At 34.0% G+C, this 19,114-nt stretch overlaps 3 protein-coding genes across 3 annotated transcripts; 2 read left to right on the top strand and 1 right to left on the bottom strand.

Annotated features, from left to right (window-relative positions):
• Positions 1–214: 214 nt before the first annotated feature.
• LOC108359487 (uncharacterized) lies at positions 215–1,340 on the top strand. Its single transcript, XM_017611369.1, has 3 exons — positions 215–574; positions 673–935; positions 1,017–1,340. The coding sequence occupies exons 2-3, from the start codon at positions 780–782 to the stop codon at positions 1,299–1,301; spliced, it is 441 nt and encodes a 146-aa protein (XP_017466858.1). The 5' UTR covers positions 215–574; positions 673–779; the 3' UTR covers positions 1,302–1,340.
• Positions 1,341–2,408: 1,068 nt separating this feature from the next.
• Positions 2,409–3,207, bottom strand: LOC108359486 (zinc finger CCHC domain-containing protein 10). Its single transcript, XM_017611368.1, has 2 exons — positions 3,056–3,207; positions 2,409–2,973 (listed from the first exon to the last, which is right to left on the bottom strand). The coding sequence occupies exons 1-2, from the start codon at positions 3,127–3,129 to the stop codon at positions 2,421–2,423; spliced, it is 627 nt and encodes a 208-aa protein (XP_017466857.1). The 5' UTR covers positions 3,130–3,207; the 3' UTR covers positions 2,409–2,420.
• A 3,736-nt stretch (positions 3,208–6,943) lies between these two features.
• LOC108359484 (uncharacterized) lies at positions 6,944–12,103 on the top strand. The gene is made up of 3 exons (XM_017611366.1): positions 6,944–7,630; positions 10,614–11,121; positions 11,185–12,103. The coding sequence occupies exons 1-3, from the start codon at positions 7,508–7,510 to the stop codon at positions 11,754–11,756; spliced, it is 1,203 nt and encodes a 400-aa protein (XP_017466855.1). The 5' UTR covers positions 6,944–7,507; the 3' UTR covers positions 11,757–12,103.
• Positions 12,104–19,114: the final 7,011 nt, after the last annotated feature.

Below are 19,114 nucleotides of genomic sequence, written 5' to 3'. Positions count from 1 at the left end.
ACGTTTTAAATTTTACACTTTTGAATGTAAACAAAAATTATATCAGCTGTTCGTCTAACTTGCAAGTTTCTGCAAATTTTCTGTTCGCGTACTATTTTGGATATTTCTCTCTTGTGAGCGAACATATGACATTTCGCCGGAATTTGGCAGTTGGTTGGTTTCTGTTGGAGATTTTAAACGAACGCACCTTTTATCATAGCCAAATAAATTTTGATAGAATTATTTTCCTCCCTGTAGTTATACCAACCTAGTGCAGGCGAATCCATCTGGACTGAGATATCATAACCCCAAGGGCCACGAATCTTGTGCAGATCTGTTCTCTCGAATGCAATGAGCACATCTCTTCTTAATCAGGCTATGTCATATGAGCAGACAAGAATGATCAGAGATTTGTTATGGTCGATTTCCCTCCGTTTAGGAGGCGCTGCTAAGCGTAACTAAGCGCCTGCTGGCAAGAATTTTGCTTCGCTCGATCTCTGACCGACAGTATACTGGCTCCTAAGTAAATAAAGTCCTTTATAGCTTCCAAGTAATACTTTCGACAGTGTCGTGCTCCCTTTGTTTTTGCTAGGAGGTAATAAGGCATGGAAGATTCCCGTCGTATTTTCGAACTGTTAAACAGATTTGACCATGATATGAAATATGTAACAAAATGACATGCTAACTTTTTAGGTACATCCGTCAGCTTTTCGGTACAATTATTTCCTCAAATTAAGTACAATTTGAAGATTGGATCTTCCATCCCTGTACTAAAGGCAGGATTCTATAAACAAAACCAAATGGGGATTGTTCTCTACGTCGTGATGGGAAAGCATATAAATGCAGAAGGCTTGAAGAATTCGCGAATCCAAAAGGAGCAACTTCAGCTGTGTAAGATTCAGATTGAATTGGAAACAATTTTGGGAAAAGTAAATGAAGCCATAAATGAATTAAAAGTAAGCAAAGTTTTAGTAGAACGATGTACATGCCTACTTATAAATATGTACATATATACGTAAATGTTTTGCATTGCACAGGTAGAAGAATTGCAATTAAAAGCCGGCGCTGCAACCGCTCTCAGTGAAAGCTATCGCTCATCGCCTCCTTCCGTTGCAGTATGTCCACAGGAAGAGCCCAGCACCAGTTCATCATCTAGATTATCGCTATTACAACTACCACAAAGATTAGATTACAGCGAAGTCTGCGAAGGTCCAGATTACAACGAGGATAATGTACAAAATGTAATTAATCAACAAATTATTGATTTAGATATGAATGTGGGAAAAAATAATGTTGAGGAGGAAGAAGACGAAGATATGTAACTGGAAAAATAAAACAATCTCAGTAATATGAGGCCATGAGAGCAGAACTTATTTTCTTGTACTTAACTTCTTAAAATAGTTTCGTATAAGATAATTTTTAAAGTAACTCACCAAAAATGAAATGATGTTCTCACCATGGCAATAAATCGGAGAGTCGCCAAATTGTTGCCATTGACGATTGCTGCCTATTTCTCATGGTTTGCATGGTGATTTCATTAAAAAATGTATCTCATTTGAGACTATTTTAAGTAGGGAAGTACACAAAAAAAATTTGGATAGGCCACTAGTGCTCTCATGGCCTCATATATAACTCATCTTTCAATTAATTTATCATGGAACTTTATCAGTATAATCTAAAATAAATTTTCACTATTCATAATGTATGTATGTATGTAGGATCTATAAATCGAGTTTTATTACGTATTAAACGACTAAATTAAATTCTTGAAAACAATTTTGATTACGTATTTTAAAAATTCGCGAGTTCAAGAACTCATACATATATACAAAGTATCGGCATCTTGACTAATAGATTGAATAGAGGTGCGATGGTTCATAATAATTCGCACGCTTTTATTTTAAGTTTAGGTTAAATTTTTTGTATGTTTCAAATCAATTTAATATTAGCACAATTAAATAAATAGAACGTTTCAAATATAACTTTTTCGAGAGTTGTAACATGATCTGTAAAATAAGGTCTTGGGAAAAGTATTTATTCTATGCTCCAGGTAAAGTCGATAAGATGTAATAATAAACTTCATTTTTGTCACTTATAAGTACTGTCCATGTATAAGGATTTATGATACATACATATATTTGCCATTTTTAAGGCGCCCGTTAGAACCTGATATCCCTTGTATACTACAAACACTGGCTGACTATATTTCCTGCAATCATTACTGACTCGATTTTAATTTTATATGCATACATAATGAAAATTGATTTTTTCACAATCCAGTGTTTTGCAAATCCTACAAATTCAGTTCGGTACCCTTCGAAACAAATTTTTAAGTCATGCTTATGCATACCTATTACATTAACATGATCAACTTAAACTACTAAAGCTTATTACGGTTCCTCAACTCAATATCTACTTTGCTTGTTTATAAAGCTTTTAAATCAAATACCATCGTCATCGCTGGATGAGCTCGAGGTACGCTGATGCTTTTTCTTTTTTGTTGGTGTTTGGCCCTCATCGTCGGAGCTGGATGATTCACTTGAATCGCTTGAGTCGCTGGTATCTGAATTACTAGAATTGCTGCCAGAACCGGCATCACTACTACCGCTATCGCTCTCTGAATCTGAAGAACTACTGTCGCTCGATGAATCTTCATCAGAATCCGAAGAGCCACTATCATTTGAATCTGATGACGTTTGAGAATCTGAATTTGATTCTTGCGATCCATCGACTACTGAAGATCCTGAGGAAGTGCGTGCACGTTTCGCGCGTTTCGATTTGGATGACTTAGTCGTTTCGCTGGTGGTGCTAACTGCAGCGCTTCCATTAGCTTCAGCATTTATTTTCTCGGCTATACGTTTCTTCAGCTGTTTCGTGCGCGACATCCGGTGCACAAATTTGCGTTTCTCCTTACATTCATAGGACCAATGTCCTAGTTGCAAGCACTTTTGGCAACGCACACCATTTGGAAAAGCTGCGGCCAACTTGGCATTGCTGAAGCAATAAAAAGGAAATGCAAAAACAAAAAAGTTATGAATTTCACATGCAGCAATTAGCGTGCCAACAAGAAACTTACCGCTTCTTTATAGAAAGTTTTCGAGCTGCTAGACCTACAAGTGTCATTTGTATGCTTTTTAAGTGCATCGACATTCCGGTATGGAATACCGGCGATTTTATTTATTTATAACTAAATGTTTTTCACAATACACTACGAATAGGAATGTTCGATATCGTATCGAGTTTTCTGAATATCGATATTTCACCGCACGATAGTCGATTTTTTGAATAGATATCCCAAGCAGAGAACGTTAAACGTTTCGAACGCATATCGACGGTAGTTCGGCAAAACCTCGTATCTCAAAACAATATCTAACAAAAAACTTTCTATCACTATCCGAAAATCATTTTTAATAACTTTTTTACTGAATATTAAAGACTAAGTTGTTTTTAGTTAATTATTAAAAATAATACATGCATAATGAATCGAAGTCAATATTTTCAAAAATCAATAAATAAAAAATACCAAATTATATGCGTATTGGCATTCGTAATTATCAATTTCCACAAAGGCCTGCGATTTTCATCGTTCATATAGATTTTCTCCTAAGCTAATACTGGAGCGGAAAGCAAAGCGCAGATAAACACGAAGAGCAAATAGTCATGCAGCGCAAAGACTGTTGAATAACATACTGAAGCGAAGAGCTAAATAACGAACTCTAAAGTCAAGGATATATAAATTTTGGTCTCGATTGGAGTCGGTTAAGACGTCTTCATAGGGTAATCTGATCTTTGACCCCTGTGTGACACGCCTTAACCGACGTCAATTGGGTACAAAATTGACATCTTCAGCTACAGCAGCATCGACGTACGGGTTGAAGCTTAGGAAATCAAATGTAAAAATTTGCTTCGTACATTTAAGGACCACCCTATTATACAGTGGTGGTCGAAAGTGGATGAAAGGTGTTTTATTTTTATATTTGCAATGTTTTCCAAGCTAATTTTTTTTTTGTTATTTTTTTATAGAAAAATGGTTTACGCCTTAACAAAAACCATGTTAAGCATACTTTCAAATTTTAAACAGAATTCAGAAAAAATCAACAATTTTTCATCAACATTTTTAGATTTTTCATCCGAATATTTATAAAATTTTTGGTTATGCAATTACAATGCTTATGAAATCTAAATAAAATAAGTGTGAGTTTTGAGTGGCTAAAAATACGCATTGAATTTTAATAATTTTTATTTTTTCAAGGCATTTTGCACCTTTTCCCTATAAACATGAATTTCTTGTGGAGGAAAATGTGCAATACCGCTTGCGAAAAGAGTTAAAGAAAAAAATCAACGCTAGTTTTTATAAACTGCACTTGTTATATGAAAAAACTGTAAAGGGCATAAGCAAAAAAAAAAATATTAAAAATCTACGCGACGTTTTATCCACCTAAATTTTGAACTTGCTCTATTAAAATTTCATAAGCCTTATAACTGCACACCCAAACATTTTATAAAAATTCTAATCAAAAAGCTCAAAATTTTGATGAAAATTTGTTGAATTTTTCTGAATTCTCTATAATGTTTGAACGTTTAATTTAAATGGTTTTGGCTAAAGTATAAACCATATTTCTATAAAAAAAAAACAAAGAAATTTTTGCTTGAAAGGCATTGTAAATATTAAAAACAAAACACCATTCATCCACTTTTGACCGCCACTGTACTTATATCGCGCTTATATTAGGGCCCGTTGAAATTATATATTAAATATATACAGTGGCGGTCAAAAATTGATGAATGGTGTTTCGTTGTTAGGTAATATTTACAATGTTTTTCAAACTGATTTTTTTTGTTATTTTCTTATATATGCATTAAGAAAAACTATATAATTCACACTACCAAATTTTATGCAGAACTTAGAAAAGTTCCCACAAGTTTGTATCTAAATTTCGAGCTTTTTAACCAGTATTTTTAGAAGTTTTATGGGTATGCACTTACATACATAAAATTCTGGTAAAACAAGTGCAAGCTTTGATTTTTAATAATTTCATTTTTTTTTGTTGACGGCGTTTTGCACTTTTTTCCATATAAATACACATGAATTTCTTGTGGAAGAATATGCGCAACACCGTTTGCGAAAAATATAAAAAAGTCAACGCCAGTTTTACTAAATTTCACTATTTATATAAAAAAAAAACCGCAAAACCCGTCTGAAAAAAAAAATATTAAAAACCAATGCGGTTTTATAGCCGCTCAAATCTTGCACTCATTTTACTAGAATTTTATAAGCTTATTAACTGCAAACCCAAAAAAATTCTAAAAATTCTAGTCAAAAAGCTCGAAATTTAGATAAGCATTTTCTTCTTATAATGCATATATGTATAAAGTGTGATTTATATAGTTCTTGTTAAAGCATGAACCATATTTTTATAAAAAAATATCAGAAAAACTATAGCTTGAAAAACAATGTACATAATAAAAACTATTTCGATTACACAGTGATCATGACTATTAAATAAAGGGCAGTGTTTAGACTTTCATATCCTTCCACACAGACAGATACACTTAACATCAAAGTGTATGGTGTATGCTCTGTTTTAAATATTCACTATATTTTACAAATTTTATTGTATTAATAAAAACGTTTATAAAGATTGAAAATATATGTAAACACAAAACAGCTGATATGCACTTTGACACTTTATCCACTTTTACCCGGAGAAAAAGACCGGGCTGTTTTGGGTACGTTCTAATTGTCGCTCTCTATTACCCATTTTTTGAGTACGGGAATGATTTCTGGGCTGTTTTGGGCACCCGCGGGATGCCGCATTGTGTACGGGAAAGAATCTAATATTTTACTCAACAGAATTTTGTTGGGCTGTGTAATTATCACACACAATTATAATTCACAGAAAATTTTAATCAGTTGAATTGGATTAATTTTTAAGTTTGAATAGGTCTAGTTGCAATCAAGAAAAATTTTAATTTGTCTCTTTATAAAAAATGTCATAAGTTCATAATTTTTGCATTGATTTTAATGTATGGTACATAGTTTTACTCGTAATTAAACATTCTTTTAGAAAAGAGACAATTTTCATTTCAAATTTTGAAAATTTCAGATTTGTTCCAAAAATGTTGTAGATATTTAAATGCGCACACAAAAATTATTATTATTTTGAAAAGCCATATAAAAACTTAACTGATTAGTGCCGGAAGTCGTGCGAAAATAGTTTTTTAAGAATAAGTATAGAATTTGAGGGTGTTAGAAAAATTTTGAAAACAGTTTCGTGAATTACTCGGCCAATTTTACGACTTATACTAAGTCACTTAAAAAGTTTGTGATTTTTATTTATTTTTTAACACCGTATTATTCTTATAGAACTATTAAAAAAAATATATTGCCAAATGTAAGTAGGTCACCACTAAATGAAATTAAGCGACACCCACCCCCCTATTCTAACAAAGTCCAAAAATTCAGTGCATCACTTTTGCGATTTCTACTGCGCCTCAAAGTATGCCGCTAAACAAACATGCCGCCACAAAATAAAATTTAAAATTTTAATGCACTTATTTTTTGGGGCATATTTCCAGGCACCGTAGAAATCGCAATAGTGATGCGCTAAGTTTTGTGACATTCTTAGGGCGCAAGGTTCGGCCAAAAAAAAGTTTTTCTTCGACATTGCCCTCCAAAAGTTTTTGTTTGCATTTAAGGATGTGTGGTCTAATATATACATACATAAACAATCTGGTTTTATTTCTATTATTTATCATACAAATTATGTATTGTATATCGTCTTCATTCTCGTTTCCTTTTCCGCTCGAAACAAATTTTTACTTTGACTTTCGCACCTTATTATTTTTTCTTTTCCTTTTCTTTGCCCCCCTTGCACAAAGTAAACAAGTAAACAAGAAAACATAAAAATGCATTATTTACTTTATTATTTTGTTCTTCTCTGCCATTCTTTACCATTTGAATAACAACAAGAAACGGAACAAGGACGCAAATCGGGAAAAATCAATAAACGGACATTGACAAAAGCAACAGCAGCAGCAGCAGCAGCAGGCGCAGCGGAAGAAGCGATGGCGATGGCAACGGCCCCAAATGTCCTTTTCCATATGCAATACTGTAGTACATACGAGTTGCTTTACGGTTCGTGCGGCAGTTGAAATGCAGCTGAGGAAGTGTGATGGCGAAAGTTAAGAAATTAGAATGTAGCTGTGCTAAATCATTTGAATTAGTTAAGAAATTATTTATGCAATAAATGAATTGAAAATAAAATAAACAAAGAAATAGCGAAAGTTAATTACGTGTGAAAAACTAATAATTGGAAATCATGGGAAAGACATTAGTAAACTACATATGTACTCGCACAAACACACGAACCCTCATGCAAGTGCAAACATCATGTGAAAAAATTAATTGCACATAAATTTCCACTTGAAAATTAAAAATTACTTGTTTTTTTTTTGCAATAAACATTTGATCGCTTAGTGCAATTATTATTTTGTTTTTAATCGCGCCGCTTTTCGTTAAAACACAATGGTTAGCAAAAGTGCAGTCAGTGGCGAGGAACGCCCAGTTTTTATTCCGCCACGAAAACGCCAGACATCGAAAAAAGTGAATGGTGCACAAAACTATGTAGACCACATTGTTAATGTACAGGTGCGTAATAACGATATTTTTGCTTAAGTATTTCCTGGTGATAAAATCTTAATTATACTGTAGTGAAAGAGTATTACATATAAAAAATGTTAAAATTTTAAAATGCACTCTGTGTGTATGGGGCAGTGGGTGGTAAAATACTTGTATAGCGATGAAATAACACAGTGGCGCATAGCAGAATGTATGGTAAAGGTGCAAAAAGCAGTCAGCACTTCAAAAAAAAAAACAAAAAGGGCGAAAGCTTCGAAAGCAGTTCAACTTTCATTTTCTTCTTACCAAATACGCAAAAGTATGTGTGTTCCTATGTAAATAGTATATGCTAATACTAGCATAGCATATTCGAGTGACTTTATTTTGTTTAAAATTTTTTCTGCCCATTCAATCAAATTTAACCAAAAACAAAAACAGGGTAAAATACATTACAGTCGTGTCGAACCAATTTCAAGCACTGTGCAATATTAAATAAAAATTCATCAAACTTTCGTAGAAATTTCAAGCTTTTGTAATTAGATTTCCTAATGTCTAAAACTTACAGTTGTTTTTTTAGCATTTTTTTGTCCACTTGCTTCCATATAACATATAAGAATACACACAAATTGTTTTTTTATGGAAGAAAACCGTAACATCTTCGACAAAAAAAAAAAAATCTAAAAAAACAACGGTAATTTTTAGCGATTTGAAACTTCTACTTTATTCATTAGAATTCCATGGGCTACAAAACTGCATACGCAGGATCTTTCTAGGAAGTCTAATTAAAAAAGCTCTACATTTTTACGAAAGTTTGTTGAATTTTTTTTAAATATTGTACAAAGTTTGAAGTTTGGATTTAAAGAATGAAAGAATGAAAAAATATATATAATTTGTTAAAACTTGTCAAAACGTGGTGCGGCTATGATTTTTTCGACCGCTGTATGTAACGGGTGATTTTTTTGAGGTTAGGATTTTCATGCATTAGTATTTGACAGATCACGTGGGATTTCAGACATGGTGTCAAAGAGAAAGATGCTCAGTATGCTTTGACATTTCATCATGAATAGACTTACTAACGAGCAACGCTTGCAAATCATTGAATTTTATTACCAAAATCAGTGTTCGGTTCGCTTTACGTCCGATTTATGGTCTACATAATCGACCAAGTGAGCAAACAATTAATGCGATTGTGACCAAGTTTCGCACTCAGTTTACTTTATTGGACATTAAACCAACCACACGAATGCGTACAGTGCGTACAGAAGAGAATATTGCGTCTGTTTCTGAGAGTGTTGCTGAAGACCGTGAAATGTCGATTCGTCGCCGTTCGCAGCAATTGGGTTTGCGAAACACATTTCGAACCGAACACTGATTTTGGTAATAAAATTCAATGATTTGCAAGCGTTGCTCGTTAGTAAGTCTATTCATGATGAAATGTCAAAGCATACTGAGCATCTTTCTCTTTGACACCATGTCTGAAATCCCACGTGATCTGTCAAATACTAATGCATGAAAATCCTAACCTCAAAAAAATCACCCGTTACTTATCTGCACACTTGTCAAAAATTTTTTTACAGAAAATTCGATCAAGTTTTTTATTTTCGATGACCAATAGGTAGGGAAAATCTTACTTTGGATTCCTTCTGCGCGACCCTGAAAACCCCTGATAACTATCACACGTATCCGGTAAACTTTTGAAAGCTTGTCGTCCTATTGGATCGGCCATTTTGCATTTAAAATATCTGACTTTAGATTCGTAATAAGTACCCACGAAAACCCCCTAGTAACGAGTTTGAAGCAAATCCGGTCAACTTTTTAATTTTCGTCGGCCGTAATGGATCCACAATTTTGACGTCATTGAAAAATGTTTCTGTCTATTTTTTCGAAATTACAACTGTCAACAGTAACGTAAGTGCCAGACTATGCGGTGGCAAAAAACTTCAGGCCAGTCACTCTGACATCCTTCATGCTTAAAAGTCTGGAGCGCATGTTCGAGAAGTGTATTAGATCAAAGGTTTTGATGAACAACTAAGATGCTGTTCATTAACATGCATACCAAAGCGAAAAGTCCTGTGAATCAGCTCCTCATGACCTTGTAACAAAGACCGAAGTGGAACTGGAAGAAAGTGCGTACACAATGGGAGCCTTTGCTGATATTGAGGGGGCGTTTCTGGCTCTGCGGCCAGAAGACATTAAGTGGTCGATACAATCATAAGGTGGATTCACTTCATTTTATTTAGAAGATTGCTGACTGTATGGGACGAAGCTAGCCTTTGCACCATGGCAGAGGTTGAGAGGTATCGCTAAAGTCTTTGCAATACCGAAAGTGGCAGACTGGATAATTGGCGAAAGGTGGCGCGGGCATAAACTGTGGTCTGCGGTTACAGCCAAGCTGCCCTAAAGGCCTTGGTAACCGCTCGCACCCCTTCAAAAATAGTCCAGGAATGTAAGTTGTGGCTGAACTCTGTTAAAACGTGAAATGAGCTTGAACTGGTACGGGTGCCACTACATTGGCACTATGGTGTTCAAGGCAAGGAGCTGGCTGATGGCTAACTGTGGTTCTCTGGAGCGTGCAATTTGACTGGAGCCAATTTTAGGCCCAAGCAAAGGGGGAGTGATCGGGTATATGAAGGATCTCATAAATAAAACTCATGAGCGCCGTTGGTGTGGTATTGACGCGTGCAAAACAACAGGGTGTTTTCTGAAAGGGCCTGACAGGGTGGTATTAAAACTCCTTCTCAGACAAAGAAGGAGGGACAGTCTATGGGGACGACATGTGGTCACCATAAGCTTCATCGATAATCCATTATGTACACTGTGTTTGGATGATGAGGATAGTGCAGGGCTTTTTCTCTGCCACTGTCCGGCCGTCACCAGACTTAGATGGTACATTTTTGGGTCGAATGTATTGAGACTGGACGAGACGCATGTTCTTACCTTATTACCGAACAAATTATAAATTGGAGTGATTAATGGTACCATTATTTAATATAAAATTTATTTACATTTACAGAATCGTCAAAAACTTTCGCCATCCAATCCAGCACTGGACGAGGACTTAGTCAAAACTTCCTTAATATTGAAAAATAAACAACCACTGCCACAAATACCAGGCGCTCAGGTCAACGGTGACACAACAGATGATCATTCAACGCACAAGTCATCGCAATCTGTGGATAATATTTACGAAGATGATAACGAGTTGCAGAATTTTGAGAGCATATCACAGGGTACGAAATCGACAAATCGCCATGAAAGTACCACAGTAACGCCGAGTAGCTATTCAGAGAGCAGTCTAGATGCAAAGTCACACGATTGCCTAAGTAATCGCTCTTCCTCAAAGAAACGTGTAAATATACGCACTGACCCGCTGCATGTACGCAGCCAACGCGAGTCACCGGAAATTGTTAACTATGAGGATTTAGAATCGGGCGAAACGAGCGTTTTAAATACGGATGTGCATAGTTTGGAGAGGTACAATACGCGTAGATCAATGGACAGTAACTACTTAACTATGACAGGTGGGTAAGATGAAGAGTTTCGATTTTATCGTCCTATTTTCTTACTGACATTCTGCCACACAGGTACAATTAAACGCGGACGCAAGAAGGGTCAAAGCCTCGATTTGCAAATAAATATTAGTCGTGAGGAGCTGGAGCAAATAAATGCTGTTGCCGCTGCGGTTCAAGTGAATAAACAACAGAATCTCTGTTGCAGCTGCACTCCGCAAACCGGTCTACATATCCTTTTCTTATCGCTAGTATGTCTTCCATTCGTAACATTAGTCTCGAGCATCTATTCATTTTATATTGGCACGCTTACCTGGTACAATATGTTCAACTACTTCAGTGAGGAGAAATCATGCGTTTATAAATTCTTTATGTCACCCATCCTGATACTCGCCTATCCTGTCGGTATACTCGTTTGCACTCTCGGCTTGGGGATATATGCGGGCATTTCACAATTAAGTCTACAATTTAATAGCTGGCTAAATGAGATAGCCGACATAGAGAAGGGCTTCTACGGTTGGCTATGCTCCTTTCTACATCTCTCCGACTGCAGTCCATACGAGGTGGTTATATTGACGGACATTCGTCTGCCGCAGGATGTGCCACGTGTACATGTGAATACGTCCACTGAAGAATTATCGCTGTAAGTGGAACAAGCACACAAAGAATAAGTATTTACAACTCAAAAGTGAACATAAACCGTCAAGTTTTTGGAAAGTGATATAACGCACATACTTATAGTACATAGATACATACATACATATGTAATATTAGAGGCAAATCGAAAAATGCATCTATGGTTAATTTGAAAATTCGATATATATATTAACAATACCTACATAAATATATACATACATACATGTATGTACATTAGGGTGGTCCAAACAAAGTAAATATGGAAGTTTAATGCTCTCACCCTCTAAGATTGTTAACCCTTTTTTGTTGTGGAATCAAAATATATTTAGAGGTGCCTCAAAGCGCTCAAAGTTTTCCACAAGGCGACTTCGCCTTAGTTTCCCATGTATTTTATATACAAATAAAAAAAAACATTTTTCGTAGAAATGGTATAGAATCCTTGAAAACCAAAATTTTTAATCGCGAAACTCGGCTTCTTCTCAAGATACTTCAAAGAATAATAGCCAATTGTTTATTTAATCATTTTTTAACATTAATTATTTTTTAATGGTTCCCCAAAAATGCAATGGAGGGATCAATAAAAAACATGTAATATGGAAAAATGGCTATTATTCTTTGAAGTCTCTTGAAAATTTTCCGATTGAAAAATATAGATTTTGTTTAATTTTATATCATTTCTACAAAAAATTGTTTTTTCCCCATGTAAAATACATGGGAAACTTTGAGCATTTTGAGGCAAGAAGAAGTGGTTTATTTTGTTCGATATACAACAATCCTAGCGGCTGAGAGCATTAAAATTCCGACTTCGCTTTTTTTTTTTTGCATACATTTTTGGACTACCCTAATGTATTTATGTAACGGGTGTCTGTTTTTGTGCAGATAGGATAGGAAGCGTTGCTTTAGAGCAATAGCGTATTTTAATGGGTGATAATTTAGAGGACGTAATATTTTGAAACAAGAAATTTTAAAAATTAAATATTGGATCGAGCGATTTTTTTGTAAATCGGTAAATTTGTGCGATAAAAAACTAGACGTTTTTTTTTTTCTATTCACATATCGAGTCCTAACCTCGAAAAAACCCCTAAGCGAAATTTTTTTGTTTCAAACTTTTTTTTTGACGCAGAAATGAATTCAGACGCTCTAGGTGCATTTCTACATCAAAAAGAATATTTTGAAACAAATTTTGTTTACGTTATCTTAGCAGTTAGGACCCGATGTGTAGATACATATGTAAATACATTAGGGTGCCTCACAAAAAAAAAAAGTTGCAGATTTTCCACCAGAATTATGAATTTGATTATATTTTAAAACTTCCAACTTCCGCCAAAATATTTCGGAGAATTGTTGGGATTTACGTGGGTTTTGAGATTTGAAATTACATCTCCAAACTATGCACGATTAAGTGTTAACCGATTTCAAAACAAAACAAGCAAGAAAAGTGATGTCTTCGGCAATGTTTATGAATCTTAGAAAATTTACCTTTATCTATTTATTAAATCTATATATATTTTTAATCACTTCTTAAGGAGAAATGTAAGTACACATTATAGTAAATTGATCTTGGAGGAGTTATATTACAAAAGCTCATATCTGAATAATCAGTAGCAAATAGTATGAGGGATGTACCTTAAAGATTTTCTAAGTCGACTTTGTTTGATTGATTAGTAAATTACGGACAAAATTCTATGGTTTTAGCAATCAAACTAAAGGAGTTTTAAAGCAAAACTTCATATCTGAAGGTCAGTTATATGGAAGCTATTACTTATAGTAGCCCGATCTTGATGATTTTAACTGAAAATCAGCCCTGTTGATGGCAAGTGAAAGGATTACCAAATTTCATGATCATAGCTGCCAAAGTGGAGAAGTTATAACGCAAATACTCATATCTAAACAATCAGTTGTATGGGAGCTTATGTTGTAGTCAGCCGATTTTGCGGCCTCCCTATTATCCAAGAAAATTTTGCAAAGATAATTTTTCTGTGCAATTTTCAACCGCCCTAATGTACATGCATTTTTTTCAGTTTATAAATTGATTAGAAAACATAAACAAAAAATATAAAAATTTAAATTAAATTAAACGTCGCATACACATTTGAAACGGAGCACGAAACATTTTTATACTACTACCAAAACGCTGTAAATTTGCTTCATTGGGCCTTTTCATACACTAAACTCAATATCTGAAAATGTTTAATTTTGGGGATTCACTAGTTGCTTCAAAATGCAATTCAACACAATATCAGAAGGTTTTAATACATTTTGGTTGTTGTGAAACACCTTACAATTTTTAAATTTCTGACATTACTAAAATGTGACTAGTTTTAAAAACTAGACAAATGCCCTTATTGTAATTTTATAATTTGTAAAATACATGTTGAATGTATGCGGTTTTTCACCACTGTTAGTAACAAAAAAAATTATTATAGAGAGACAAATACAAATAGTTACGTATGTACATATTTATCAACATAAATATGTAAGTTACTATTTATCTAAAGTTAGGTGCACACTTGTGTTAACAACAGCAGTAAAATAAATAAATAAGATTAATAGATACTATTTAATAAAGCAAGTTACAAATATTGTAAAACTACTGCAGTTTATTTTGAAGCTAACTCAATGAAATTAAAGTGCATTTTTTGACGAAGAATTCCTTTTTTTGAGTAGAGCAGATTCATATTTATATATACTTTTAGGTATATTAAATTACATGTAAGTGTATATGCATACATATAAAAATTAACTAAAAAATACATATACTTATGCATTTAAAGTATTTAATGTATTCAAATGCATTTATTTTGAATAAGTAAAATTTAATTATGAGTCTCAAAAAATATGTATGTAAATCAATAATGTACATTTACGTATGAAAAAACACAAATTTATCTAAAACGAAAATACAAGTTATTGAAAAAAAAAACTCAGTTAATAGTGTGATGAAATGAATTAATCATTGTTTTGCGGCAATTTATGTGCAATTTTGTTTTAATTTTTGTAAACGCTTCTAAAATCGATAAGAAACAGTGTAGTATGAGTTAGTTTTTCTATTCCCAGGCGACACTTTTGCAACTAAGTATTCAAGTGATTAGTAAGAATATACACGTAACGTAGTATTTATATATATTCTAAATATGTACTTAGTTTATTTTTTAAGGCAGCGTACGACAGTCTTAATAAGTAGTCCTCTATATATTTTTGAATAATTTAAATTATAAGAACTTTATGGTTAAATGTGCAAACTAGATTTCGAAATGTATGCCAAAAATGTAGATAATTCTTCAATGAAAGATCAATAAATCTCAAAGAAAATGTGTTGGATGCATATTTTAGTCAGCGGAGGGAAGAATCAAAGGAAAGGAACTTTACTCTTTCTAAAATATATACACTATGGGCAATAAGAAACTGGTAAGATATTTAGGTAAGAAATACTCTACTAGTTTTACTTGTGTAGTTTCGTTTAAATAGTAAACTGAACCCTTTCGAATCGGGAGTCGCTTCGACGTCGAAACACCCGAACATAATTACCAAACATTCATACACAAGGAGAAATGAAGACCTGCTCAGCTGATGCGCTCAACGTCTTGCTTGGAATACAGCCCTTTCATATTTTAATAGAAAAGAAGGCGATTACTGTGGCACTCAGAATGCTAAACATCTCTGACTTCAAAATCGGATATATGACGAGTTGGATATGAAGGTTCTAATGAAATTCGGCAATTATCCTATATAGCAAATGCGCGATGCTATAGTTCCGAAACTAGAAATTTCTAGCAGAACGAGCTCTCTATAATGCAGAGTACATATGTACTTTAGGGTGGTCCAAAAACAGTAAAGTCGGAATTGTAATGCTTTCACCCCTTATTATTGTTGTATATAGAAAAAAAGTATACCCCTATTTTTTTTATTTTGAAATCAAAAAATATTTGGAGGTCGCTCAAAGCGCTCAAAGTTTTCCGTGTATTTTTATATAGGAAAAACAATTTTTCGTAGAGATAGTATAGGATTCTTGAAAATCAATATTTTTCGATCGGAAAACTCTGGTTCTCTTCAAGAGACTTTCAGTGATAATACCCAATTATTTATTTAACCATTTTTTAATACTAGCGATTTTTTATTGGTCTCCATATTGCAATTTTCGGTGTTTCTGTGGGTTTTTGGCGGACTTATAAATTATGGTTCGATGGAAAAAAGGGTAAATAAACAATTGGGTATTTTTATTGGAAATCTTCTGCAGATAAACAGTGTTTTTCGATAGAAAAATATTGATTTTTAAGAATTCTATACAGAGAGAAGATTGAGCGACCTCTAAATACTTTTTGATTTCAAAATGAAAAAATTGGTGTATATTTTTTCGGTATAGAACAATCCTAGGTGGTGAGAGCCTAACAATTCCGACTTTACTTTTTCCACATGCATTTTTGGACCACCCTAGTGTACATTGGCACCGGTTCCAAAAAATCGGTTTTTTGATTAATCACGGTTTTTTATTTAGGTTTAAAATCGTTAAAAAAAAAAACTATATTAAAAACCTGATCTTTTCGGTTTACCCGAAAAAACCCGAATTACAAAAAACACTACAAAAAACCAAAACACATCGAAATCAAATTAAAACAAGTCTTCACTTACATTTATTACTTACTGCTGTGCAACGCAAATTAATCAAAACCATAGTTTTTCTTAATTTTATATAACAACTTAATTTCCAAATATACGAAATATAATAATATAATAAAGCGTTGGACATATTTATACTTTTTTAATTTATAAATGAATGCATATCACTCATTTACTTCAATAGTGTCATAATGCCAAAAAGCAAAACTCAAGAAAAACGGCTTAAAAGTATTGAATTTACATATACTCCCATAGTAAAAATTAATCACACTTTGTTCTATTGAGATACTGGTAATCGATACAGCTATGAAATTTTTACACAAATATTCAACTCAAAATCTGTATTTTTTTGGAGTAAATGGGCGATATATGTATATATATATAATTACATATGTATGTATATACTTATGTTAATGGTAATATATTATTAACTTCAAAATTTTGTTGTACAGTGATTGTTTTTTTTTTAATATTTCAAATAATTTTCATGGTAAGTATTTTTTGTTAATTTTTTATTAAAATATGGGTTATGTTTTAACAAACGGTATAAATCCAAGTTTCAAACTTTGTGCGAAATTTCAAATATTCACAATCGACTTCACAATCGATTATGCTTGGCTAATAGATCAGCAAATAAAAATATAGTAGTTAATATGAAGTTTTTGGTACGCCGTAAAATTTTATTCTTATCTCGACGAATTTCAAAATGTTATTCATTGCTGGGGAATGTAAAAACTGAATTTTCTGTTTTCGGTATGAAAGCAAACAAAAAACCGATTAAAACCTACATTAAAAAAAAGGCTGAGAAAGATCATTAACCAAATTAAAACAAAAAAAAACGGTTTTTGGAAACACCGATTTTATTTGAACATCCCTACTTTCTACGCACCATGCTAGCCAGTATGCAACGGATCGAGAATACCCCTATAGTTTAGGAATTAGCTTTGTATGCAAAATACAAAGTTACTAATGCAAATGTACATACATACATATGTATGGAGTTATGTAATGTATGAACAAGTGCTCAAGCCAAGTGTGCTTACAATTTAAAGTATTTGTTCGTAACGTACAACAGCTACTTAAGCTTAAGGAAAATGATATAATCAAAAGTGCATTTGCATATACAGACTAACAATAGCAAATAATAAGAACACTTCATCATATATTATACTTATCGTCGCTATCAATGTAAAAGGTCCTACGTGACATTCATTATGAAAATTTGTTTTTCTAATATTCTGTTGCTGTTAATTTGCTTTGATGTGCATTCTTGCACCGTGTTCTCGTTCACGATACATTCGATTTTGTCACAAAAAAATATTGTTTTCCACACTGTGACGCGCCAAACACAAGTCGCCAGCAATTATAAAAAAATTTTCTCCAACAACATATTGAATGAATCACACGTCACGGCTATGAAAGATCCTTCGAGATTCTGACGTTGCTCATGGTCGTTTTACACAGAGGTGGTCGCAGTATAACGGAACTCGCGCAATCCACGGTACTAATTTTGAAAACCCAGGAAAAGTCTTTAAATATTTTCGCAAATGTCTGAAAATCAGCTGCAGAGTAAAACGAATTATCTAGAAGGGCGGGATGAATATCAAATATTTAGTACTGCGCCCATCTCTAAAACAGTAGGCGGTCTGTCTTATTTAGGGGCTTCTCCAAGGTTTGGCGTATGGTAACCGTGCTGGTATATGGCGCAGAAGCATGGACAATGACAACATCCGATGAGGCGGCTCTTGGCTCTTGGAGTATTCGAAAGAAAGATTTTGCGGAAGATTTACGGGCCTTTACGCGTTGGCGACGGCGAGTACCGCAGACGATGGAACGATGAGCTGTATGAGCTTTACAACGATATGGACATAGTGCAGCGAATTAAAATACAGCGGCCCCGCTGACTTGGTCATGTCGTTCGAATGGACACCGACGCTCCAGCTTTGAAAGTATTCAACTCGGAACCCACTGGTGGAAGCAGAGGAAGCGAAAGGCCCCCACTGAGATGGAAAGACCAGGCGGAGAAGGACTTGGCTTCACTTGGCATTTCCAATTGGCGCCAGTTGACACAGAAAAGAAACGACTGGCGTGCTTTGTTGAGCTCGGCCAAAAGAAGAAGAAGAACTGGTCTATGGCGGATTTACCAGGTCTAAAGCACACAGATAGGGCCTAATTGGTTCTTCGACGGTATTCTTTAGCCTTTCCCTCAATACTTTCGAATATAGCTGATGGTAATCGCTCTCACTTTCAGTGCTGTTACTGCTGAATAAGGTGGAAAAGTGTTTGAGATTGCCCTGACATTGATGCCTTATGGCCTAAATTTTTAAATGAAATTTCGATTCGTTTTCTATCGGTCCGCTTTCCAAGCTTTTTGCCCTATCGAATTTCGAACACATTTTCTGAGACACTGTTGCGAAAAAGTATGTACCTATAATTTTTTTTTTATATTCTGCCACAGCTAATTTTAATAGTTTTATTCCGGTTTTTTTTTCTGAATTTAAAAATTAAGAACCTTTTTTTTTAAATGGCCTTTTTTCGAATAACTCGAAAACCGGTTTGGAACAAAATTCGAATAATCGAACATTCTAGTAGTGTTATTACAAAACGAAAAACAAATAATCTTCACAGTTCCAGTTATTAACTTAGTGCGGTATTAAAAGCTTAAAGTTTATAAGATGTACCGCTTGCTTCAAGGCGGCCGTTGCTTCGCAATTTCTCTTGACCTTGGTTAGTCCTTAGGCTGAATATATAC

This window comes from Rhagoletis zephyria, unplaced genomic scaffold, assembly GCF_001687245.7.
Source record: "Rhagoletis zephyria isolate East Lansing unplaced genomic scaffold, Rhagoletis_zephyria_1.1 Rzeph_scaffold_00398, whole genome shotgun sequence".
Taxonomy (NCBI): domain Eukaryota; kingdom Metazoa; phylum Arthropoda; class Insecta; order Diptera; family Tephritidae; genus Rhagoletis; species Rhagoletis zephyria.
This window is presented reverse-complemented; position numbering and strand designations above follow the sequence as displayed.

Excerpts from the sequence above, each read along its gene's own strand:
- LOC108359486 (XM_017611368.1), bottom strand. The coding sequence starts at position 3,129 with ATGTCGATGCACTTAAAAAGCATACAAATGACACTTGTAGGTCTAGCA. Across the intron at positions 2,974-3,055 it reads AAACTTTCTATAAAGAAGCG|CAATGCCAAGTTGGCCGCAG; the intron begins GTAAGTTTCTTG and ends TTATTGCTTCAG.
- LOC108359484 (XM_017611366.1), top strand. The coding sequence starts at position 7,508 with ATGGTTAGCAAAAGTGCAGTCAGTGGCGAGGAACGCCCAGTTTTTATT. Across the intron at positions 7,631-10,613 it reads ACCACATTGTTAATGTACAG|AATCGTCAAAAACTTTCGCC; the intron begins GTGCGTAATAAC and ends TTACATTTACAG. Across the intron at positions 11,122-11,184 it reads TAACTACTTAACTATGACAG|GTACAATTAAACGCGGACGC; the intron begins GTGGGTAAGATG and ends TCTGCCACACAG.
- LOC108359487 (XM_017611369.1), top strand. The coding sequence starts at position 780 with ATGGGGATTGTTCTCTACGTCGTGATGGGAAAGCATATAAATGCAGAA. Across the intron at positions 936-1,016 it reads AAGCCATAAATGAATTAAAA|GTAGAAGAATTGCAATTAAA; the intron begins GTAAGCAAAGTT and ends TGCATTGCACAG.